The sequence below is a fragment of the Ciconia boyciana genome, chromosome 14 (genome assembly GCF_034638445.1).
Source record: "Ciconia boyciana chromosome 14, ASM3463844v1, whole genome shotgun sequence".
In the NCBI taxonomy this organism is placed as follows: Eukaryota; Metazoa; Chordata; class Aves; order Ciconiiformes; family Ciconiidae; genus Ciconia; species Ciconia boyciana.
In genome coordinates, this window is record NC_132947.1 from 1,653,055 (window position 1) to 1,677,397 (window position 24,343).

The 24,343-nt window shown below is 56.2% G+C and overlaps 1 protein-coding gene across 3 annotated transcripts; it reads right to left on the reverse strand.

Annotated features, from left to right (window-relative positions):
• Positions 1-71: 71 nt before the first annotated feature.
• On the reverse strand, positions 72-21,253 carry GMEB2 (glucocorticoid modulatory element binding protein 2). 3 transcript variants are annotated; one of them, XM_072879337.1, is made up of 10 exons: positions 21,153-21,253; positions 17,521-17,712; positions 12,603-12,700; positions 9,824-9,951; positions 8,270-8,373; positions 5,456-5,613; positions 3,703-3,774; positions 2,887-3,024; positions 2,217-2,339; positions 72-2,007 (listed from the first exon to the last, which is right to left on the reverse strand). In XM_072879337.1, exons 2-10 carry the CDS (start codon positions 17,649-17,651, stop codon positions 1,361-1,363), a joined length of 1,599 nt encoding a protein of 532 aa, XP_072735438.1. In that variant the 5' UTR covers positions 17,652-17,712; positions 21,153-21,253; the 3' UTR covers positions 72-1,360. The 3 variants fall into 3 exon arrangements, with proteins under 3 accessions (XP_072735438.1, XP_072735439.1, XP_072735440.1); XM_072879338.1 differs by lacking the exon at positions 21,153-21,253 and adding an exon at positions 18,808-19,014; XM_072879339.1 differs by lacking the exon at positions 21,153-21,253 and having other exon boundaries at positions 9,824-9,946; positions 17,521-17,541.
• Positions 21,254-24,343: the final 3,090 nt, after the last annotated feature.

The window sequence follows — 24,343 nt, forward strand, 5'->3', positions numbered from 1 at the left end:
ACCTAGCCCCACTTTGCCACCCCGGCTGCCGCAACCAGACGCAGAAATACAATAAACCAGCAGCGGTCTTTCAAAAAAATATTTATTAGCTCATTAAAGTGACCTGTTGTTGCTGCTGCTGCCGGATCAAGTTTGTAGAAAACCCAACACTTCAAGCACCCGACTCCTTCCAGCCGGAGACAGTGTGAACGTCGCTGCAGCCGCATGGCGTTATGTGCGCCCTAGAACAGGACCAGATGAGACTCGCAGCGAGCTGAACGGTCGAAGGAGTACTGGGGGGTCAAACACCCCGATACAGAACGGCTGCTCAAACCCGGTGGGGAGGGAACGGCAGCACCCGGCTCCCACGGGATGAGGCGCCCGGTGACACGCTGGGGACCGGCCTGATCCCGCACCAGGGTCACGCCGCATTAATAAGCGCAAGCTCCTCAGAGCGCTGCCGTTCAGCCCATCTCTCTGCACATTCAACGGTACGTCTCTGCCTTATGGCACGATCTTCACAACCAAAGGGCTTTGCTTAAAAATCGCTGTTTGCTTAAAAAAAAATCCCAAGGAATGGATTTTTTTTTTTTTTTTTTTTTTTGAGAAAACTAGAAACAGACCCTAAATCCTCAGAAGTTACAGCTCTTCCCGGCCCTCTGGATTTCTCTCTCCCCCTCCTTCCCCCAGCAGACCTGGGCAACCCGCCGTGACCACCACCACCACGAGAGCTCCCGCTTGTTTCCACCACCCAAAGCCAGCATCACACGCAGAAGCCAACCGCCCAGGGCTTGCACCCACGCTGACGTACAGAGCCTCTTCCCGGTTTCGATGACCGCACGCATCCTGCGGACAACCCGCTCTCGGCGTCCCCTCTGCCTCCCCGGAGCCCCCCAGGGACGGGGGGCAGTCGGCTCCCCGACATCTGTTCACGACAGACCCCTCGGCAGCCAGATCGGTGCCTGCTCAGCGCTTCGCTTGCTTTTCCTTTCACTACCACCTTTGCCTCCCTGCCCTGCGTCCCTGCCCGCTCCTCTAATGGACGCTGCTCCAGCTACGCCTGCAGATGAGGCAGGGCTGATGAGCTAGAACAGAAAAACTATTCCAAGAGAACGGGGGAGGAAAGCTTTATAAAAAACTAAGCTTTTTTTTTTTTCCTCCTCCAAACAGGGCAGAGCATTTTTGCCTTTCCCTTCTCTGGGCATCTTTCCTCCCCTTCCTTCCCTCTGACCTGAACCTCCTCGTTACCGACGTGAGCCACTCTGAGTCTCGTTAACCCGTGCCCCTCGTTACACCGCTCCTCTTCCCGCAGCGCAGCCAGAGAAAAGGCAGTTCCACCCAGAGCGGCACGGCCAGCGTCCCTCCAGGCAAGTCCCCCCTTTCACTTCTGCTCCGCCTCATCGGCCACTGCGGTCACCTCGATGGCGGCAGCGGCATGCTCGTCCCCAGTGGCCTCGGTGGCACTGGATGGGACGGTCACGACTGTGCTCCCACCGGGAGCCATTTGTGTCACGTTCTGGATGGTTGTGCCAAGTCCCGGCAGCGTCAGCAGCTGGAAGGGGCTCACCACCTTCACGACCGTGCTGCCGTCCTGGACCGCGGCCGTGCTCAGCACCGTCAGGTTGGAAGCGTCCGGATGGATCTCCACCGTACCGGGGAAGGTGGAGCCGGCGGAGGCCAGTACCGTGTACCCTCCCAGCAGCGGGGAGGCCGGGGAGCTGGCGGCGGGAGGCTGGGACGGGCTCTTCCCCAGTACTGAGGGCGGGAGGGCTGAGACCACTTTGCCGAGAGGGAGGTTGGCAAGCTGGGAGACGGGCACACCGGGGGTGACGGCGAGCTGCGCCGGCTGGGACAGGACTTGGGAGGTGATGGCAGCTGGGCCGGAGGTGGCCCTGGTCAGCCTGGGACGTTTTAAAGGCGTGGGGACGGAGACGGGTGTGAGGGTCATCAGGACGTTGTTGAGATGCTGCGATTTGTGCTTCAGCTCCTTTGCTCGCTTGCGGTGCTCGTCACACTGCTGCTCCAGAGCTGGAGAGAGAAGAGGGTTGGCTCAGCCCAGACCTGGGGCAAGCTTCCCAGGGACCGTGGCAGTGCCTGGAGCAGCAGCAGCCGCCAGTCCCACCGCGGCTGGTTTAGCATGCACCAGCTTTAACACAAATCCCACTTTCTTACACAGAAAGAAAACACACTGTCAGTGAGGAGAAGTGCCGGAGCACCAGCATGTGCCAGGGGCATACCTGCCAAATCCCGCGTGTACTGCTCCCTCGAGCGATCCATCTGACACTTGTGGCTGGCCAGGACCTTCTTGACCAGATCCAGCATACCGAAGTTCTGGACTACGTTGTTGAGTAAAACAGCATCTTAAAACAAGACACAGATCTTTGAGGAAAGCAAAATTCCCTACACAAAGTATTTATGGCTTGGTAAAAAGCCATACGACAGCAAACACATTCAGCTGAGATGGCCAAAATCTGCAGGAGGGTAACACAAGAGGCTGGGGAAGAGGAGAAGACAGGAGAAGTCATGAGAAAATGCAAGAGGTCACTGGCGTATAAACAGTCCTCTCCTGCTTAGCAGGGGTGATGAGAAATCTGCTGGCACAGTAGCTGGTTGCTGCATCGTTATTCTGAACGGCCTAAATTCAACCTCAGTTCCCAAGCCAAGTGTTTGTCCAGACCCAGAGCCAGCAGATAGGAAGCCCCAGGCACAGGGCACTGGAGAACTGAGGCCACCTGAAGCATCCCTGAGCACAGCCAAGGGCCTGCCTGGGGGGCAGCCAGAAATGGGATTGAGTTATGATGAGCTATGCCCCTATAGTGCCATTCAGATATCCCTAAGGAGAAAAAAAAAAAAATCCACAAGCCCCTCTCCTGAGATGCCTCTGAGCGCCCGTGCCCAGGTCCTTACCACCGAGCTGCAGCGGGGGATCCTGCGCTCGCTGCTGCAAGCCCTTCATGGTCTCCACCAGCTCCTGGTGGAACTCATGGATTACTTCTTCCAGGAGACCCGTGTCCTTCAGGCCTCGCCAGAAAGCAAAGGTGTCATCTGGAGAAAGAGAAAGCAAGGGAGAACCTCAGAATCCTCAGAGGAGATTTTAATGGTGATCTGCTCTGGGTTCCCCTTCTGGCTCCTACGAGGGTAACGTCCTGCCAGGCTGTAGGTACAGGGTGCTGGGGCAAAGCCCAGCCGGGCTTTGGAGGGGCAGCTGGAAAAGGACCCTCTTTCCCCATCCTCTGTTGCACACAAACAGGACACCAATGCTCCAGAAAAGCCTCTTTTCTCCTCCAGCTCAGGATTCAAATTAGACGGAGCGGTAAGTGACCAAGGCTCCTTTGGGAGCCGATCTCCTGGGTGCAGCCAGACCCCATCCTGCCTGGCTGCCATCCGTCCCCTCAGCTCGGAGCATACCAGAGGAGCAAGAATGATTTTAGGACCCCTCTGATTTTTTTTTTTCCTAGAGCCACACCAAGCTTTTGGCCTACGCTTTGACATATTAGTGCTTAGAAATAACTTCATCCCAAGACGATGGCGCAGTCAGACCGCACGCAGGCAGGATATAACGCAGCCCTCTGTGCTGGTAAGCAGCAAACAAATAATCCCAGGGGAGGCTCAGGCAGGGCTGCTCTGGGCAGACAGGTCCTGCTCCTCATCCCTGCTGCTTCCCTACATCTCCTCCATCCTCTGCACTGGATGCACCGAGCCCGGTGGGATCCCAAGCCATACCTCCGATGCTGGTGCTCCAGTCGCTGGCATCCTCACATGTTTCTATGGTAATCGTAGCCGGGGATCCGTTCACTGCAACCAATAGCAAAAAAGAAAAGAAAAAAAAAAACCCAAGTCCTGATTTTTCTCTGTATTTTTCATGGGCTGTTTCTGAGGGAAGCACTCCCTTACTGCATTTCTGTGACTTCTTTTTATTGCATAGGACCACTTTTATTTGAACATGGCTCTCAAAGCTGACCGGAGAGAGACGCCCAAGCGGCCGGTGAAGCTGCACATGATTGCTGTGCGAGCAGTACTTATTTTTCCACGTCGGAGTGCAATACCCCGGGGATTACTTCTGCAACCCTTGCACAAGAACACATGCTCAAGAGCAGCGTTTCCCTCCCGTTCCCCCCTGCATACACACTACTATCGCTTAGGGCAAGAGTCTGATTTTTTTGGCAATCCTTTTTTGCCCAGCTTACAGTTTGCAGGACTGGGATGCCTGGAAGGTTTTTAAAGCCTCAAAGTGGAGAGCACCCCCCTGCTGCACAGGGGTGCAGGGGGGCTCGCTCCCTCCCTCCAGCTCTGCCAAATCTCAGTGGTTTTGTTACCATAGAGCCGGGGGAACCGGTGTCATTTGAGCCGTGCGCAGGAGCGGGATGAATGGGAACCCGGCCAGAGACCCGCAGTGCTGCGCAGAGTGTTTGCAATGCTCAGCCGCTGCCATTAAATCCAATTACTCTGCTCCTTTACTCTGCAGCCTTCAGGGCTCTGGTTATTCCAGCGCAGCCCAGCAGCATGGGAATCGTCTCCCCATTAGCGAGCCCATGTCCACGTTTAACGGGAGGGCTCGGGACAGGCTGCACTGTGCATCGGCTTCCCCACCACAACACGGGGCCGTGGTGCCGAAGGCACTCTGCAGAGCCGGCCGAGGGGCTCACCCTGTCCTTGCTCTGCTCCCACAGACACCATCAGGAGCTCGGGGTGTGGGGCTCTTCAGGGGCTGTTCTTAATGCTCAGAAGCAAAAGGAGTCAAGAAATATAGAAGTACTTAGAAATTAGAAAGCTTTCCAATAAAATAGCTGCCTGTAATTATAGGTCAAATTAAGTTTAGGGCTACAGCTACGCAGCCACAACATCATTTAAATCCAGTTTTATGAACTACATACACGAGTGCAGATAAAAAAAAATTCTGTTCTATCCCCTAGTTCTCTTTAATCTTTCATCAGACAAACCTGCTAATAATTCAGCCAGGGAGCCCTAAATGAAAATCCCTCAATTATTCTGGAAGAAGTCAGGTTAGAGCTGGGAGAAGGAGAGACTCCTATCCTGGCACCCTGTGCAGCAGGAGAAGCCGAGCTGATCCCTGCCTCCCGGAACGAGCACTACGGACACAGGGCCCAACGGGCAGCGAGGACAGAAGGGAACTTCATCGAGCAACAACTACTGTTTTCTTACAGATTAACTGCAGTCTTCTGCTTCAGCTACACAGTTTGGGGTAAGGCAGGAGACCAGAAGGGCGGCTCTTCGGGTCATGCAGTGTTACAGAGCAACTAGGTGAGTTATTGCATCTCTGCCGAGACGCTCTAACAACGACTCTGCCTAGCTCTGCTATGGGGAATCCTGCAACAGAGCAGGGAGAGAAAGCAGAGGATCAAACAACCCGCAAAGCCAAAAAGAGAGGCAACTGTAAGGGGCGTTGGTTACGTGGCATTCGCTGTGCTTTAATGCTTCAAAGCCCATTTAAGGTGCGAGGAATGGCTGGACGTACCATCCGCAGAAGCGGGAGTGAGAGGGATGTACTCCGTCGATGTCTGGCTGGTCAAGGACACCCTGGCTCCAGTCAGGTCAATTTTGGTGCTCCGGCAGGTGTTGGAACAGACCTTCGTGTGCTGGTAGAAATCCAGCTCTCCCGAGTCCATGATCTTCCTGAAAGACAGGGAGCAAGCACAGGGACAGGCACGTCAGCGGGAGCAGAGAGCTCCGAGATGCAGCTCCTGGCAGCCTTCACCCCCAAAACTTCTCAAAGTACCAAATGAAAAGCAAAAGCCAGGAGAGGAGGCAGAGGCAACAGTTTGAATTTCCCTTGACACAGAGACATTGAGGGGCTGGAGCGTGTCCAGAGAAGGGCAACGCAGCTGGGGAAGGGTCTGGAGCACAAGGCTGATGGGGAGCGGCTGAGGGACCTGGGGTTGTGCAGCCGGGAGAGAAGGAGGCTGAGGGGAGACCTTATCGCTCTCTACAGCTGCCTGACCGGAGGGTGTAGAGAGGTGGGGTCGGTCTCTTCTCCCAGGTAACAAGTGACAGGACGAGAGGAAATGGCCTCAAGTTGCGCCAGGGGAGGTTTAGACTGGATATTAGGAAATTTTACTTCACTGAAAGGGTTATCAAGCACTGGACCAGGCTGCCCAGGGCAGTGGTGGAGTCGCCATCCCTGGAGGTATTTAAAAGCCGTTTGGATGAGGTGCTTAGGGACATGGTGTAGTGGTGGGCTTGGCAGTGTCAGGTTTACGGTTGGACTCGATGATCTTAAAGGTCTTTTCCAACCTATATGATTCTGTGATTCTGTGACAAGTCCCCCTGTGTCTTGACCTTAGAGGCAGCATTAACTAAGAGTTAATTGAAACAGCATCCACAGCCTGCTCCGTACTGGCCACACGCACAAATCCAACAACCACACAATACTCCAGTGGTGGTAAAGCCTTTCAGGAAGCTGGGATGGGGAGAAAAAAGCCCTTCATGCTGCAGCTGCGGTAAAGGACTGGAGCAGATTCAGTTTCTGATGACTTCCCTGCCACATCCCACATCCTCCTGCAGGATGAAGGAGGGGGAGCAGGACTTCAGCCCTCTGAAAAGGTTCCTCTCCAAGTCCAACCCAGAGAGGATGAATTTTCTTAGTCCAAGAAAGTCCTTTCCTCTCCCACTGGAGCACTCAACTTGGGCTCAGAGGCTCAAGAGACACATGAGCTTTCCCCAGGGATATACCCCTGTAAAACTAAACATAACTTGAGAAGCATCAGGACAAACCACACTGCTCTCAGCAGATCTTCTGCTGGCTAGAAGCCTTCAGGGAAAACAGATCGTTTAGAGCCCAAACACTGCCATTCCCATAACGGCAGCAAAGTGGGGAGAGCTTTTCCCCATCACCCTGGGCCATGCTCCCATGCAGTTTTATCCCTGCCCTGTGACGCTGAACAGGGTCCTCCCCACTGGGATCTCCTGACCTGCTCTGAGGACATCCTCTGCCTTTGTACGAGCAACACACACCTACCCCGAGTGTGCCCACGCATCCGTGGGGCTCTCCACAACAGAGCCAGAGCCAATCTGTCCTGCTGCTCTCCAGCCTCCTAACAGTAGGGCAACGCTTGGCCTCCAACACACTGGTTTCAGAGCTGGTCCCACCTCTCTGAGCAGGTTCTTCAGCATGGGGGCCTGTAATTTCAGCTAGGAACCCTCACTGGGACTGATGAACTCCTGGTTCCTTTAGGGAGGAAGGAGAAGAGGAGGTCCCAGTCTGGTCCCACCAGCACCTTCCCCCCGTGCATGCTTCTAGCAGAAGGGTCGGCTGAAGTCTCAGCCCAGGGCTGAGGCAGTAAGAAGTCTCTTCCTTCCCTTTTTGACTCTATAACTCATAAAAAGAGATGGGGCATAACCCTATTGGTAAACTAAAACAAGGTCTCTCAGCTTAAGCAAAGTAGGTTGCAACATTGGCATATGTGACCTTCCCAGGGTAAGCAAGTTGTCTCCAAGGCATCCCCGGGCTTTGCTGACCAAGACCAACCTAAGCTTCCCAAGATTTGCTCCCATGGGCTGCTGAGCTTGCCTTCACACATTCCTTGTGAAGTTTTGTTTTTCCTTAAAAGACCTGCCTTGCCAAAGTATAAGCCTATTATGCAAAAATCTATGTGGAGCAAAAGCTGCTTAGAAGGAACATGGGAGACGCCTGCACTGAAGCAGAAGCATACAAGCAAAGGCAATGTCACCCTGTGAAAAGAACATAAAACCACTGACAATTCCTGGGGAAAGAGGTGATGCATTTTTATCCTGCCTACAGGCAGAGACAGACTTTAATTAAATCACACTCTCAGGCTGGTGTTCAGGAAAACCATAGAAGAATTAAATTGCTGTAGTTAAGACTAGAGAAGAGAAATGCTTGCATAAATAAGCTTTCAATAAGTTCTTGGCAAAAAAAAAAAGTGATATAAAGCAGACATACTGCAACAGGAGCGTTAGTTCATGACCAGACTTCCATTTGGTAGGTCACGCCGAGAACCCGTAGACAGCATGGCCCAACTGCCACTGGCCATTAAAATTGTCAATGACCTTATGCCAGCTGGGAACTTGGTGTGGTTCAAGTCCTAAAAAGACCGGAGAAGCATTTGTTGCCCCAAATTATTCCCTAGGCACAAGGATAAAGCAAAGCCATTGGGCAGACCACATCTGGGGCCAGGCCACATTTATTCAGTGGTACATTTGCTCTCTCAGCAGCGGAACAACTGTGCCAAAGGCTCTGTCCCACCCCACCGTTATCCCCCCAGAAAGAAGTCTCTGCTGTAGCTCTGCAGATACAAACGAAGAGACTAACCGGAGCATGATCCCATTCATCCGGATCGCCCGCTTCCAATCCTTCAGGGTCGACTTGCCCGCCAAGTGGACAAACTCCTTGGGACTAATTAGGCGATCATTAAACTGCAAGAGGCAGAGGTGCAACATCAGTGTGACAAGCCATCAAATAACAAAAGCGTGCCCCATGAGCATGATTCAGCAGCAGAGCCGGGCTGCCTGGATGGCATTTCCCTGTGCCCAGCAGTGGAGCTGCATCACAGCCTCAACGTACTGTTTAAATAATAGCACCAAAACAGATGGCTGACACACGCTTCCCCACCTTAGAGAACATTGACCAAGTTAAAAAAATTAAAGCCAACTATTGCTTTCATGGATGGTTAGTTAACAGCTGCTCAAAGCCAAGGGTTTGGGCGGGTGTGCAGCACAGAGGAGTTTGCTAAATGCCCAGCCCAGGCAGGACAGCTGGGAAAAACACCCGTAGCTTGTGCAAAGTATCATTAACAGCAGTGAGCTGCCCACGCTCCCACTAATGAGCAGACTCACAATGAAAGCCGGGCTGCCACCGGTGATACTTGGGTCCAGGGGCATGCTACGCCCCATGCAAATGAGGGAAGGAGAAGCCCATTTGGTCTTTGACCCCCTGCTACCGAACCCAACCATCGATATCAGTGAAACCTCTGGCCTCTCTCACAGCGCACACCCACTTCTACCAAAAACCAGCTTTAGGGAGTTGGCACACACTGTATCAGCAGGCAGCTCTTCCCCCTTCTTTTATTGCCCTACACACCCAGCCGTGCCTCAACCCACGAGCTGACCTAAAAGCAACCTGCAGAATCAGGCAGTCCTCTAAAGAGCTGCTTCACGGCCCATCTCAAAGGATTTCCCAAGTCCAGGCTTCCTCTTTTCAATGCCCACGTTGACCAACACAGAGCTCACTCGCCATTACTGCATGAGACACTGCTCTGAACAAGTGCATGGGCTTCAGCGCAAAGAGAAGACAGATTTGAGGCAACAGCAGCAGTACCTGTCCTCTGCCTCAGGGATGGAAAAGACCATCTCTCCTGTGAAGGGCAAGGACCATCCTTTGGAAAGCCCTCTTGCAACAGAGCCCAGAGGAGAGAGTCCCTCAGCAGGGTATTGCTGAGTCCGTGTATAAATGCCATCGATGGCGTACGACAGCATCACACACGGTATGGTCCTGGAAATGGAAGTTTGGCCCTGCTCCCCAAATTCATGCAAATTTTAACCACTCAATAGGTCCCTTACCAATAATCTGCTCAACAGCTTCTCAACTTTCTTTCAAACTGAGCAGACACTGGAAGTGCCCAAATTTCTCAAACTCTCCAATAATGCAGTTAAATTGAGGCAGCATCTCTCCACCCAGGACTGCTCAACTTGGCTGAGATGACAAATATCGGGTACAACAGTACCAAGAATTTCCCCCTCTCCCACCACGATGTGGTTCTGATGGAAAGCAGCTTACCAAAGCTCATCAAAACCAGGACAAGCCAGGTGAGCCTGCAACGCGGGCATGGGAAGGCACGAGTCCAGCACGAGGGACCTTTATTCTCACCTGCACACACTTCACGTTGATCCCGGGGCACACAAACTTTCTCCAGATGAGGTTGGCTTTGCTGTCCCCGCAGGTGATGGGGTAGACAATCTCTGCCTCCAAACTGTCCTCATCTTCAGCCATCTTCACTTCTCACAGGGAACAGAGGAAGGGACAGATCAAAAAGAAACGTGAGTCACAGCCCCCAATTCACCACCCTGACGCACACATACAAGGATAAAGCAGTTTTGAAGCTCAGGATTAAAAAAACCCAAACCATAGATGATGCATAGAATCATAGAATCGTTTAGGTTGGAAAAGACCCTTAAGATCATCAAGTCCAACCATTAACCCAGCACTGCCAAGCCCACCACTAACCCATGTCCCTAAGCACCACACCTACCCGGCTTTTAAATACCTCCAGGGATGGCGACTCAACCACTTCCCTGGGCAGCCTGGTCCAATGCTTGACCACCCTTTCGGTGAATAAATTTTTCCTAATATCCAGTCTAAACCTCCCCTGGCACAGCTTGAGGCCATTTCCTCTCGTCCTATCACTTGTTACCTGGGAGAAGAGACCGACCCCACCTCTCTACACCCTCCTTTCAGGTAGCTGTAGAGAGCGAGGAGGTCTCCCCTCAGCCTCCTTCTCTCCAGGCTGAACAACCCCAGGTCCCTCAGCCGCTCCCCATCAGCCTTGTGCTCCAGACCCTTCCCCAGCTCCGTTGCCCTTCTCTGGACACGCTCCAGCCCCTCAATGTCTCTCTTGTAGTGAGGAGCCCAACACTGAACACAGTATTCAAGGTGCGGCCTCACCAGTGCTGACTACAGGGGAACGATCACTGCCCTCGTCCTGCTGGCCACGCTATTCCTGATACAAGCCAGGATGCTGTTGGCCTTCTTGGCCACCTGGGCACACTGCCGGCTCATATTGAGCTGGCTGTCGACCAACACCCCCAGGTCCTTCTCTGCTGGGCAGCTTTCCAGCTGCTCTTCCCCAAGCCTGTAGCGTTGCATGGGGTTGCTGTGGCCCAGTGCAGGACCTGGCACTGAGCCTTGTTGAACCCCATACAATTGGCCTCGGCCCATGGATCCAGCCTGTCCAGGTCCCCCTGCAGAGCCTTCCTACCCTCGAGCAGATCAACACTGCTGCCCAACTTGGTGTCGTCCACAAAATTACTGAGGGCGCACTCAATCCCCTCATCCAGATCACTGGTAAAGATCGTAAACAGGAGTGGCCCCAATACTGAGCCCTGCGGACACCGCTTGTGACCGGCCGCCAACTGGAGTAAACTCCATTCACCACCACTCTTTGGGCCCGGCCATCCAGCCAGTTCTTTACCCAGCCAAGAGCACACCCGTCCAAGCCATGAGCAGCCAGTTTCTCCAGGAGAACGCTGTGGGAAACCATGTCTGGGTAGACAACATCCACAGCCTTGCCCTCATCCACTAGGCGGGTCACCTTGTCGTAGAAGGAGATCAGGTTGGTCAAGCAGGACCTGCCTTTCCTAAACCCATGCTGACTGGGCCCGATCACCTGGTTGTCCTGTACATGCCACATGATGGCACTCAAGATGATCTGCTCCATAACCTTCCCCAGCACCGAGGTCAGGCTGACAGCCCTGCAGTTCCCCAGATCCTCCTTCCAGCCCTTCTTGTAGATGGGCATCACATTTGCTGACCTCCAGTCAACTGGGACCTCCCCAGTTAGCCAGGACTGCTGGTAAAGGATTGAAAGTGGCTTGGTGAGCACTTCCACCAGCTCCCTCAGTGCCCTTGGGTGGATCCCATCCGGCCCCATAGATTTGTGTGTGTCTAAGTGGTGTAGCAGGTCCCTAACCAACTCCCCTTGGATTATGGGGGCTTCATTCTGCTCCCCGTCCCTGTCTTCCAGCTCAGGGGGCTGGGTACCCAGAAATCAACTGGTCTTACTGTCAAAGACTGAGACAAAGAAGGCATTAAGTACCTCAGCCTTTCCCTCATCCTTTGTCACTATGTTTCCCCCTCACATCCAATAAAGGATGGAGATTCTCCTTAGCCCTCCTTTTGTTGCTAATGTATTTACAGAAACACTTTTTATTGTCTTTTAAGGCAGTAGCCAGATTAAGTTCTAGTTGGGCTTTGGCCCTTCTAATTTTCATCCTGCATAACCTCATGACATCCTTGTAGTCCTCCTGGGTTGCCTGCCCACTCTTCCAAAGGGGTGGGGTTTGCGGCCACCATTCACTTGCACTTTGCTACTAAAGGATCCGACCACCCCAATTTCTCAGGCAAAACAGTGCAGGCAGATTTATACTGATCCGGCCACAGCTGAGCATGTGAAATCTGAGAAGTCAGTGGCCAGGGCTGCAAAAATTCAATTCTTGATAAAAATGAAAGGAATGATGTTGTTCAGGTAATTATCCATTCACCTTTGGTTTTAGAGCGCAACTGTTTTTAAGGCAACTCCAGCCCAGCTGGTTACAGTCTTCGCTCACTAAATTCACTTTGACTTGTAACCAAAGCCAGCGAGTTTGCTGCAAAACTGACAGCCCCATCGCAAGCTGGAAGAGCAGGAGCCAGCGATGGGCAGACACAGGGTCTCATCCTGCACCAGGAGAGGGCAGCAGCAGCCCAGCCAGCAGCTGCCAGCTCCCTTCCCGTCACCCAGCCCCTGCAGCTCCCCGGGCTCCCCTTGATGCTGGGGAGAGCATCCCCGGGGGCCCCCCAAGAGAGCATCTCCGGGGCCAGCCGGCACCAGCGCAGGGGTGGTGGAGCTGGCACGGCTCAACCAAGGGGCTACGGCACGGGCTGAACCTACCTAGGACCGCTTCCTTCAGATGCGTGGAGGCTGTAAAGGCAGCAGCAGCCGCAGCAGCTGCATTTTCGGTCTCCAGCGTGTCTTCATTTATGTCACCGCTGGTAAGAGAGTTGGAGAGGCAGAGTTAAGCCATGTGGATGTGCCACCCCCACACCCGATGCCCCACAGAGACATTGCTTCAAAAGTCACTCGGACTGCATTTTCCCACAAGAGCTAAAAGTTGGCTCTGGTTTTGAGAGGCTTAGCTCCATTTTTCCGTACGGAGATGAAGAGCCCCGCAGCAGGCAGGCAGGACCGCTGCCAGCAGCCTGGCCAGCTCTGCCTTGCCTCCCTTTTAATCCCAGCCCCACGGAGCTGCCTCCGGCGCAGCCTGTGCAGGGGAGCTGGCGCGGAGGGATGCTGTCAGCACGGCCCCTCGCTCAGAAGTCGCTGCCAGCCTCTGGCAGCTTTGCCTGAGAAGATTTCCCCAGTAAAAACATGTGCGAAACATGCACGAAACACGCTGCTGCTGTCTGGGCGATGGACTGGCTGAATCCCCTGGTATGCGGGATTCTCCCAGGAGCAGGACCTCAAGGAGCTGCAAACACACTATAAAGGAGTTTGACAAATCCTAACAGCGGATCCGTGAGCAGAGATAACATAACGTGAGCTACAGACCCTCGTGATCCGATCTCTGAGCCTCTTACAACTCATTATACTCATGCTATTAACTAATAGCTGGCTATACAGCCGCTTTCATCCTCCCCATCCCGGAGATCTCCAGCTTCTCTTGGTGCTTTGCCGATGGAGACACACAGCTGGTCCTGCACACCCTCACTGCTCGCCCGTTCCAGCTCTCGCTGCGGCGTACAGAGCCCCAAGCCCCTCTGATGAGCTTTGGTACATGCTTAGATGGGAAAGGCATTTAGGGCTGCGATGCGGGACATGCTCCTCACCCCCTCGGCTGGGAGGGTTCTGTGCAAGGGAGGAAGCCCACGGTGGTACCCTCATGGATCCGACCTGTGCATCCTGGCCAGCTCTCAGCATGGAGCATTCCTAATGGGTTTTAAGATGTGTGTTTGGTTTTGCTATTGAAGATGTCTAATTACACCTTCAGCAAGCTTGCTGGACCTCTTTGGGGTCCTGCAGGAGGGGGGAAACAACAGTTAACTTTTCGCATACTTCAGCATATAAACTTCCTAAGGAAGACTGCAAGGAGAAAATACATTTAAACCTGAAAACTACCCCATTTTGGTACCACGGATGAATTAAAAGAATGGTCCCAGTGACTCATTGGAAACCACATTTCCCACCCTTGGGTGCAACGGGGACAAGCAAATTCAAGAGCAACTGGTTTTTCCACCCTGGCCTCCTAACACACAGCTCCAGGGTGGAACTGCAGCTTCAAAGCATCCCTCCCCTTGCCCGCTGCAGGGCAGGTACCTGATGGGGAGCAGCACCGAGATAAGGGAACCGGCATGGGTGGCAGCTCAGCCTCACCGGGTGAGTAACTCAGGAGATGCTGCTTCAGAGAAGCGAGAGCTGAAGGCAGCCCCAGCTGTGGAAGAAAGGCACCACGGGATGTCACACTGCCCCTGCAGCTCAACAGACCCCTGGGAGGGAAAGGTGGTGGATAACGCAAAAGGACTCAAAAAGGTAAACTCAGAGCTACCGCCTTTGCACGCAGGTGAATGTTACAGAAGTGGCAGTTTGACGTGACAAAAATGGAAGAATTGTAACCTGGTTTTTCTTCATCAGTTTGCTGCTTGGTTCTTGCACTTCTCCAGATGCATTCAGAGAAAAGCCAGCAATATGACTTCAGCAGGGTGCCAGGGCTGCAAGAGGCAGGAGCCACCTCCAAAATGCAAAGCTCAGCACTCCACAGCCCTGACTCTGACCTGCCTCCACCTACCACCAGACCAAAACCCTCCAACTTGTCAAAAAAACACCCCAGCAGAAAGCCAGCACCTGAAACGGAGCTTCCTCCAGGACTCCATCACTCTCGTGTTGCTCCAAAAAATGACTGAAAGGCATTACTGGATTGGGAGAAATAACCCAGCCCACATCTTAAACCCCATCCTCCAGAGAAAAAGAAACAAACCAACTTCAAGAGTTTGTATGAAAAACTCAAGCAACTAATGTCTGTGTCTGCCATGGAGATGTAACTGGGGGGGAAGAGAAAACCACAAAAAAAGGTGAGTTTCTCCACTGCTTCCCCCATCCCATTGCAGAGGAACAGACTGAGGCAGATGCAGAAGCAGGAGAGAACTCAAACACCTTCCAAGCCCCAGCAGTGCATCCCACCAAGCCAGTCCTGCCTTCACCGGTTGCCATGACAAAGCTGGGGGAGGATGGCTCTCATCTTCCTCCCCGGGAGGATCCATAAACCAGATGGGAGAAAAAGAAGAAAGTGCGTGCTGATAAAGCAGCGGGCTCGCGTCTCCTTTCTCCTCTGCTCCAGCCTCGCCTGGAAACTTGAAAGAAAAAAAGTCTCCACCAGAAACCTGCGCTGGGGATGCTGATCAGGAATACAAGCACCTCACCAGAGCATCAAGTACAGATCCCTTCCAACCGCAGATGACAGAGAAAAGCTTCTTGCTGATTATTACTATTTTCCCATTTCCCTTTGCCTTTTCCAGTCAATCTTAAAAACACATGAACTAATTAAGCTCTTAACCACTGGTTGTATAATTTTTTTTTGAAATAGCAAAACCATACCCAAAGGAGCACTAGAAAAAGGCATCACCCCCCATGCTGAGTTTGATTTCTAAGTGCCACATAAGACAAGTTGAAAGCCTGCTTCCCATGTGAGCGGTGACCGAGCCAAAGCCGAGGAATCCCAGCCCGTGCTCGCCGCCAGCTGGGGCTGCAAAGGGAAAACAGAGGGAGAAGGAGCCAGCGCCACTACGGTGTCTCCCCGGGAGGAGCGGAGCCCGGTGGAGGCAACCGTCCAAGGCTACGGAGAGACCGTGGGTGGCTCGTGCTGCCACCCACCACCAGCCCCACAGCCCTGCTCGGCGAGGGGAGTCGGGTGGGCTTTGCTCCGCGAGCCCGAGATCCACGTCCTTCCCATCGACCCGCTGCCATCCCGGAGCATGGGGGAGCGAGGAGCCTGCCCACTGGCCCTTCTCCAGAGAGCTGCATGGAAAACCCTCAGGGAATCTCTTATTGCCTGCTAAGACATGCTCCGCTTGTAGCTGCAACTAAATAAAAATCATCCTGTCTCCGCTGTGTAGAGCTGTCCTGCTCCTGACCATCCAGGGGACACTGGGAGGATGAGAAAAGGTTTCCAAAGAAAAACAGGAGGGGAAATAAGAGCAAAAAAACCCCACTGATTGAGCCAGCCTCTGCCATGATCCATGTTCCCGGACAACACTGCGCTGCTGCACGTGGGTCTGCAAAGGCTCGGAGCCACGTTAAAACCAGAAACCGTTCTGCATCCAAGAGCCACAGCCCAAGTTTGACATTTGGCTGCTGCTCCGCCGAGGGAGCTAAGGAAGTCACCGTGGGCCAGAAAGCAAGAGGAGCAGAGCCTTTCTTCCCCACCATCACCCGCTCTTTTGGGAATGGAAAAGGCTCTTGGAAGCGCTCGCAGACCCGGGATGCGGAGGAGGAGCGGGACAGCTCCTGCCGTGGCGTCCCCGCTGCCCGCCCCAGCGCTGACGGCTCTCGCCGCTGCCTGCCCCTGCCCGCTCCCTACCAGGAGTTCATCTGTTAACGAGCTTTATACCAGTTACAGCAGAACAAGGGCAATGGCACCCGCGCTGTAACGTAAGGGCTGTGCCCTGCTGCCCTGCCCCGAGCCACAGGGAACCAACACAGAAACAGCAGGACATATTTGAGGAAAGGAGACATTTGTCTCCTTTTTGTGGAGAGCAATAAACAATTTGTCTTCTTTTTGTGGAGAGCAATAAACAGCCGCTCGCTACCTACTTATTTCACACGCAGGGAATTCTGGATCAGGCAAACCTGCCCGGATCCAGGTCTGAACTTGGATTTTCTGCCCACCCAAAGAGCAAAGCACTAAAATGTCTCTGGGCACTGCCCCATGAAAGACTGTAGAGAAATAAAGCAAAGAGCCCATCGCTACATGGGCCTTCAAGGTACCAGCCAGACACTTTGGCCATGGAAGCAAAGACTTGACCGACCTGCAGCTGAACAGAGCGGACCTGAACGAACAGCAGTCCAGATCTGAAATGCCAACAAGAAAGGCAGAAATTGGGCAAAGCAGCAGCACTTCAAAAACCAGACATATTCACTCTGGTTTTTTGAGCAGTGCCTCTCCATTCAACACCGCGTGGTTCCAAGGCCACCTCTCTCACTCCTATTGCCAGCAGCGGAGGTTCCTGCAGAGCTGTGCCAAAAAACACAGCCCCAGACCCGCCTTGGGAAGAGGAGCCCTGCTGCACCGCACTCACCACGCTGCGGACAGAGCCTCAGCTCTTGGAGGTATACAGCTTTGTGAAGCAATCATGAAATACATAGTAGAAAAACATTGATTTAGCTACTGGTGTCCTGTTCCAACCGGATTTGTGTCCATTCCAACATCCACATCCACTCAGAAAAGATGTTTTGGTTTGGTTTCTTAAAGACATTTTCCCCCATCCATCCAGGACACACTGTTGCATGGCTTTTTATTCTGGGTAACACTGGCTTAAAAACCAGCAGTGGTAACTCAGCTTTAACAGAAAAAGCGGAGCCCGCTCTGCTCTGCAAGCTCAGAGCCGCAGAGCCCACAGCCCTGGGTATGGTCCCAGGGGTGTCAGCGAGGATCTAACGAGGAACCGGAGATTGCCCGGGCATCGCTGAGGTCCCCACTGTGAGAACTGATGCAGGAGCAAGGAGTAGGTGATTAAATACACCCAGCTCAGCTGACTACGACCACGGGTGGGAAGTTTTCCAGCACGACACCTTGGCGTACGCCGACCCCGTCTCTTACCCGTGCTGGGACAGGTTGGTGGTGACCAACACTGTTTTCACCTCCTCCACGCCGCCTCCGTCCACCGCGCCGTCGGGCGTCGTCACCACCACCACCTCCTCCATGTGAACACTGACATCCGGAGTCGCCATCGCGAGGCAGGAGCGGGCAGCGATGGGCAGCCAGGCGGGAGAGCCCTCGGTCACCGGCTGCCTGCGGAGAAACGAGAGGAAGCCCTGCGTGAAAAGGTCTCTCTGCTAAAATCGGTCATGGAAAAGCCATTGGTGTGGTGGGGGCGAGGGGGCTGCAGGGAATCCGTGCTCCTAAGGAGAAGGGGATTAGCAAATCCCCAACCGCTCCATCTCAAGAGGAGGGACGAGGGGAGGCTCGTAACCCAACACGCGCTCTGCAGGCTGGGTGAGGGTGATGGGCACGGGAAGAGGCAAGGGGTAGGAAGGGACTGGGGTGCAGGTGGCGAGGGCCGGAGTGCGGGAGCAGATAGCAAACAAAAAAGTGGTCCTGGCATTCACCAAAAAGTCTATGAAGAGACACAGTTTGAAAGTGCATTTCCAAATGTATTTCAAACTATCTCAGAAGGATTTCAGCCTGCTGGAGGAGCTCATCACCATCTCCTCCACAGCAGAAATGGGGACCCTCCCCTCCTCCAAAGTCACACACACAAAAAAATCAAATTAAGAAAGCACTTCAAGCCTGCAGAAACAAAGTGACATCTGAAAACTATTTCAAAGTGTGTGTTTCTAATAAATCAGCAATAGATTTCAGACAGCGTTTAAAACCGACTTCAGCGCCCACCCCTGCAAAGCCAATATTTCATATGCAAGAAGAAACCTGGGGATAAAAAACAACCTAGTTAACCAAAGGCACAACGAGCCATGCATCTTTACACTCTCACGGCTGCACTACAGCCCCAGCATCCATACCCAGAGCACAACGTAACTCACAGGGAAAAGCCCCGGTTCCCTGGGGACACCATCACCCACCTCTCCTGCCAGCTTGCACCCTGCGACTGAGCCCGTGCCTGCCTTCCCAGGGATTTTAGGTAACTGTAGAATTAAAAGCAGTTTTAAGCCATTCAAGCAATAGGAGAGGAGGGGTCCAAAATGGAAATGAATATCCTTTACTAACACATGCGTATACACGCATGCATAAACGTCCTCCAAACACCATTCGTGTTACGAGGATGGTGCGATAAAATTAGTGTACGCAATTTAGAGCCCTAAAACCGTTTGCAAATCAGCTCGAGTGAACCACGTCTGCATTTTCCCCCAACACCTGAGCAGCACTCACCCGCACGCTAACACCCAGGTGTTGAGGGTGACTACGAAGCATCTCCTATGGTACCGCACTGGTATCACCTATAGCGCCAGCGCGGTCTATACATGGGGCGTATAGATGGGCGAGTGCTCCCCTTGTCAAGCTCTGGCCGTTCAAGCTCGGGCTCCTACGGGGTAGCGATGCCCGGGCTCAAGCCGAGAGCTGCCGCACAAGCTCCCGCTCTGCTCCCCATTTTGTTTTCAGCATCACCTGAGCAGGACGAGAACCACTGCTGTTCCTCTGCAGAACTTTATTTCAAGCCGAGAGGCAGCCCGCATGATGCTTTCATCACACAGGAAAGAAGCAAGGTGAAAGAAATTAATTTTCCTGAAACTTGGGGTTTCTCAAGCAAGCAACACCCCCACCCACATACGTGCAGCGGTAGCAGCACCTTTGCCTTTCCCGAAGGAGCCACGCTCCGGAGCAGCGGCACAGAGCGTGGTGTAGCCTCCGCTCGGCTCCCACCACCTTCCCCCGGCCACCACCGGAGCCGTGCGCTGACCCGACGTTGCAAGGCAATTCACGCCCCATAGAAACTCCTGCCCCGACCCACGCGGACCCCATGAGATGATCTTTCCCTCTGCGGAGGTCCCGGGGTTTATCTGAGCCGAGTAGCGAAAGGTGGAACGGGCCCCTCCAAGACAGCCCAGCGAGAAGCCACCAGCAGAAGTGCTTTAGTTTTTGTGGCAGGAAGGAACAAAACGAGCAAGGGCGGCCCGGACCGAGGGCAAGGCGAGAGAAACGGGAGGGTTTATTACAAGCCATCATTTTAACGATCACCGGCCGCACGCCCGCTCTCTGCCTCCCGCTCACCTCCCTCCTGCACCCGCACGGCAGCGCCCTGCGGCAGCCGCTGCCTTGGACCCCGCGCCCCAAGGAGTTTGGGTGCTGCACGTCGGCGTACGAAGCCACGGTCCGTATTTCAAACCGAATGCAGCCGAGCATCTAACTACTGCGATTTTTTCATTGCTCTATCCCTATGTTTCCTTTTGGGGTAAATCCCTTCTTGCAGCGTTAGCGTCACCCACGATGGCCTCTGCCCCGGTGCCCGGTTTCAGGATGCTCCGGACATCCCACCCAGCTCCCGCTGGGGCTGACGAAGGGCTGGCTGCACGGACACGGTGGGAAGGCTTGAACTCCACGAGCCCGTGCTGCTCAGATACCTTGGGGCAGGAACCAGTGTGGGACAGAGAAAAAAATGGGCTGAAAATGCAAGTAATCAGCAGCAGCGGGGTGCAGCGGGGCAGCTGGAGGGGGATGAGGGCGGGCAGGGAGCACCCCAGCTCTACCGGGGCTCTGCACACCCGTGCATGTCCCGCCTGGTGTGCCTCGGGTGGCACCGAGCAAGCTTCGGTGGCTGCAGGAAAGATTTGGGGGTGAGGTAGGAAAAAACAAGGGGGGAAAAAAAATAGTATTGCACCACTCGGAAAGGAGGGAGAGATTTTGGGGGCACGCTGTCAGTGGAGGAGGGGACAGAGCTGGGGAGAGGGGTGGGGGGGCACTGCTGGGGGAGTGCACTGGGTGCATGGGGGCAGCAAGCAAGGAGGGTGCACGGAGAGGGGCGCTGACGGCATGCCTGCAGGGAGGGTGCATGGGGGGCAAGCACGGGGGTGCACAGAGAGGAGGGGTGCATGGGGAGGGGCTTCCCCAGGGGTGCAGGGGGTGCAGAGCGGGTGGGGTGTTGCACAGAGTGGGGGGGGAGGGGGGGCGTGAAAGCGCATGGAAGGCGCACGGGGGTGCAAGAGGGTGCACGGAGGGGTTGCACTGGGGGGCGCAGGAGGCGACTTCACGGGGGCTGCACGCAGAGGGGTGCACAGGAGGGAGCTGCAAGCAGAGGGGGTGCACGGGGGTGCAGCTGCACGGGGGAGGTTGCACAGACGAGGTACGGGGGTGTGCACGGGGGGCACACGGCGGGGGTGCAGGGGGTGTCGCCGCGCGCAGGACGCCCCGGTGCCGGGCTGGGGGAGGCTGCCGGCGCTCCGCGTGGCACCGCGCGGGCGGGCGGACAGGGGTGCCCCCTCACCCCCGCGGCGGGGCGGCGCGCGCGTTCCCGCCGGCGGCGCCGGGCGCGAGGCCGGCGGGGGGAGGGGGCGCGTGGGCGCGCTCACGCTGGCAGCGCCGGGCGCGCGGGAGGGAGGGAGGAGGAGGAGGAGGAGGAGGAGGAGGAGGAGGAGGAGGGGGGCGCGGGGCGGGCGGGCGGCCGGGCGCTGCCGCCGTCTCCTGCCGCTGCCGTAACGTCCTGACGCTCCGCAGGGACCCGCCGGCCGGACGGCGCGTGCGGAGGCCCCGCGGCGGGCGACGCCGGGCCCGGCGCTTACCTCAGGCCGGGGTCCCGCTGCCCCGCTCCGGCTCCGGCGGCGGGCGCTCCGGCTGGGCGGCGGGCGGTGGGTGCGGGGAGGAAGGGAGGAAGGGAAGGGAAGGGAGGAGGCAGGGTGGGGGAGCGGGGCGCCGCCGCGCGCGGCTCTCGGCCCCCGCGCAGGCGCACGGCCGGGCCCGGCTCCCGGGACTTATTTCGCGGGGGCGCCGCGGCCCGAGCTGCCTGTGAAATAGGTGCCGGGCCGGCGCAGCGCGCCTGCGCACAGGCGGCGGGCGGGGGACGGGGGCACGGCGCGCGCCGCCCGGGGTGCCCGCGCGTGGGGTCCGCTGCTGCGCCGGCAGCCGCCTCCGTGGGGGATCCCCCGGGCTCCCTGCGTGTCCTGCCCGCCCCCAGGGCCCTGCCTGCCCCCCGTGTCTCCTGCGTGTCCCCCCCAGGGCCCTGCATGCCCGCCGTGTCTCCTGCGTGTCACCCCCCCACCCCCAAGGGCCTGCATGCCCCGTGTCTCCTGCATGTCGCCCCCCCAGGGCCCTGCATCCCCCCCCGTGTCTCCTGCGTGTCACCCCCCCGGGGCCCTGCATGCCCCCGGTGTCTCCTGCATGTCACCCTCCAGGGCCCTGCATCCCCCCGTGTCTCCTGCGTGTCACCTCCCCCTCCACGGCCCTGCATCCCCCCCCCCCCGTGTCTCCTCAGTGTCACCCCCGGGGCCCTGCATGCCCCTGTGTCTCCTGCGTGTCACCCCCCCCAAGGGCCTGCATGCCCCGGTGTCTCCTGCGTGTCACCCCCCCGGGGCTCTGCATCCCCCTCCCCGTGTCTCCTGCATGTCCCTCCCCGTCCCCCCCAGTGCCCTGCATGCCCCTGTGTCTCCTGCGTGTCACCCCCTCAGAGCCCTGCATCCCCCCCGTGTCTCCTCAGTGTCACCCCCTGGGGTCCTACATGCCCGCTGTGTCTCCTGCGTGTCACCCCCCCCCGGGGCCCTGCATCCCCCCGTGTCTCCTCAGTGTCACCCCCCGGGGCCCTGCATGCCCCTGTGTCTCCTGCGTGTCACCCCCCCAAGGGCCTGCATGCCCCCGGTGTCTCCTGCGTGTCACACACCCCGTGGCCCTGCATGCCCCCTGTGTCTCCTGCGTGTCACCCCCCCAGGGCTCTGCATCCCCCTCCCCGTGTCTCCTGCATGTTCCCCCGTCCCCCCCCCAGTGCCCTGCATGCCCCTGTGTCTCCTGCGTGTCACCCCCCAGAGCCCTGCATCCCCCCCGTGTCTCCTCAGTGTCACCCCCTGGGGTCCTACATGCCCGCTGTGTCTCCTGCGTGTCACCCCCCCCGGGGCCCTGCATCCCCCCGTGTCTCCTCAGTGTCACCCCCTGGGGTCCTACATGCCCGCTGTGTCTCCTGCGTGTCACCCCCCCGGGGCCCTGCATCCCCCCCGTGTCTCCTCAGTGTCACCCCCTGGGGTCCTACATGCCCCTGTGTCTCCTGCGTGTCACCCCCCCGGGGCCCTGCATGCCTTCCCGGGCTCCCCGCAGGCTTCCCGGGGTTCATGCACGCCCTCAGCTGTGCGGGACCCCCTGGGGCCTGCGCACGACGCCCTCCCCTTGCATGCACCCAGTGTGCGCCTGCTCCCTGGGCCCCCGCATGTGCCCAGGGCTCCTGGTGCCCCCCAGCCCAGCGCAAGGCTGCATGAGGCGTGGATGGCCCCTGCCCCCGAGCCTGTGCGTGCACCAAGCACTGGGGGTGCTGGGCCTTACGTTTCTTCCCTCCCTCCTTGCAGGTGCGCGTGCGTGCCCTTTGGGAGCGCAGGGCAGCGCTTGTGCACTTATTTTGGGCTGGGGAGCTTTCGGTACCTGCCTTTGCTGTTGGGGCACAGCGCGTACCAGTCCCCACAGCATTTTGGGGTGTCCCGCACACAGCCCAAGGCATTTCTGCCCAGTGGCAGGCACGCGCGCGCTCCTTTTTGCCCAGACTCTTTGGGCCCCAACAAGCGGCCAGGCCGTGCAGGCTGCCTGCCTGGGCTGCTGGGCAGGGCTGGAGGCTGCCGGGTTTCAGAGGAGGCATCCAGGTGTCATCGGTGACCTTCCAGCCTCTCCCTCCCCGCGCTGGGACCGGCCCCGAGGGAGAGCTTCAGGCGTCTGCTTTCCAATGTGTTTCACTCATGTTTACAGGACGCGCAGCAGCCCTGCGAGAGCTCCGCAGCGCTGCTTTGCCTCCGCTTCAAAAGGCCTAATAAAAACTAAAGAGATAAAGAAGTTCTCAGAGGACTCTTTTACTGTCCTTATCAGCAATGAATTATAAAAGGGGAGATAGAAGAGTGTGTTTTGTACCTGGAGGAGAAAGTGGCCGTGTCTGCGGAGGTGTTTCGATTCAGCGGCGGTTTTTCGCGCGGCTCAGGAACGCTCTGCGCAGGTTTGCTCCGTTACGGTGGACACCTCCTTCCCACCCGAGATGTCTGCAAGCCATCCCTGAGCTTTGCAAGCGCTTTGGTGGGTGTCCTGCGCAAAGGCTCTTTACTGACTGAGAAGTGCCGTTGTCCCCTGCCCGGCGCTCGGGCACTGCACGACGCTGCAGTGCTGCTGTGTGATCCGGGCTCAGTGATTTCCTGCCCGGTGCAGAGCCCAGGAGCCGTCCCCGAGCTGTTGCAGCCCAGACATGCTGCTGCATATCAGCACTAAATACCGTGCTGCGCCTGCTCTCCGGGGTTTCCCTCAGCCACCTTGAGCTCTTGCAGGTTTTGGTGGAATTTCTGCCATTTCTGGGCTTACCCTGCAAGCTGTGCCCGTGAGGTCCGGGGTTTGAAAGGCGTGCAGTGATTTTTCACGGAGGACTTTCCACGTGATCTTACCGCATCGCACTTTTTCTGCAAGTGGGTGGTTAACATGTTCTGAAAAAGGAAGAGCCAGACCAGAGGCCCGAAAAGTCGTGAATCCCTTTTTGAAACACTCTCGATGTGTTTTAGTTCTGTCGGCTTTTCGCAGCTACTTGGCGAGTGGCTTTTTCTGCCTTGCATTCACGTGGTGTGGCTGGCCCGTCACACGCGTGCTTGGTCTGGTTAGCAGTCTTTTTTTACATGAATGTCTAATGAACTCATCTGATAGTGGTTTTTTAGTGCTTATTTTTTCCGAGGCTCTTCCTTTTCTTTTTCCATCCTCCCCATCCGGACCAACCCTGCCCGATAACCAGCTGCCAGCTCTTTCCCTCACT

What these genes read in the sequence shown, in the direction of transcription:
- GMEB2 (XM_072879337.1), bottom strand. Translation starts at nt 17,651, where the DNA reads ATGGCGACTCCGGATGTCAGTGTTCACATGGAGGAGGTGGTGGTGGTG. An exon ending in TCAACGTGAAGTGTGTGCAG is followed by an intron (nt 8,374 to 9,823) that starts GTGAGAATAAAG and finishes TGCCTCTTGCAG; the next exon opens with TTTAATGATCGCCTAATTAG. An exon ending in TCCCCCGCTGCAGCTCGGTG is followed by an intron (nt 2,340 to 2,886) that starts GTAAGGACCTGG and finishes TCTTGTTTTAAG; the next exon opens with ATGCTGTTTTACTCAACAAC.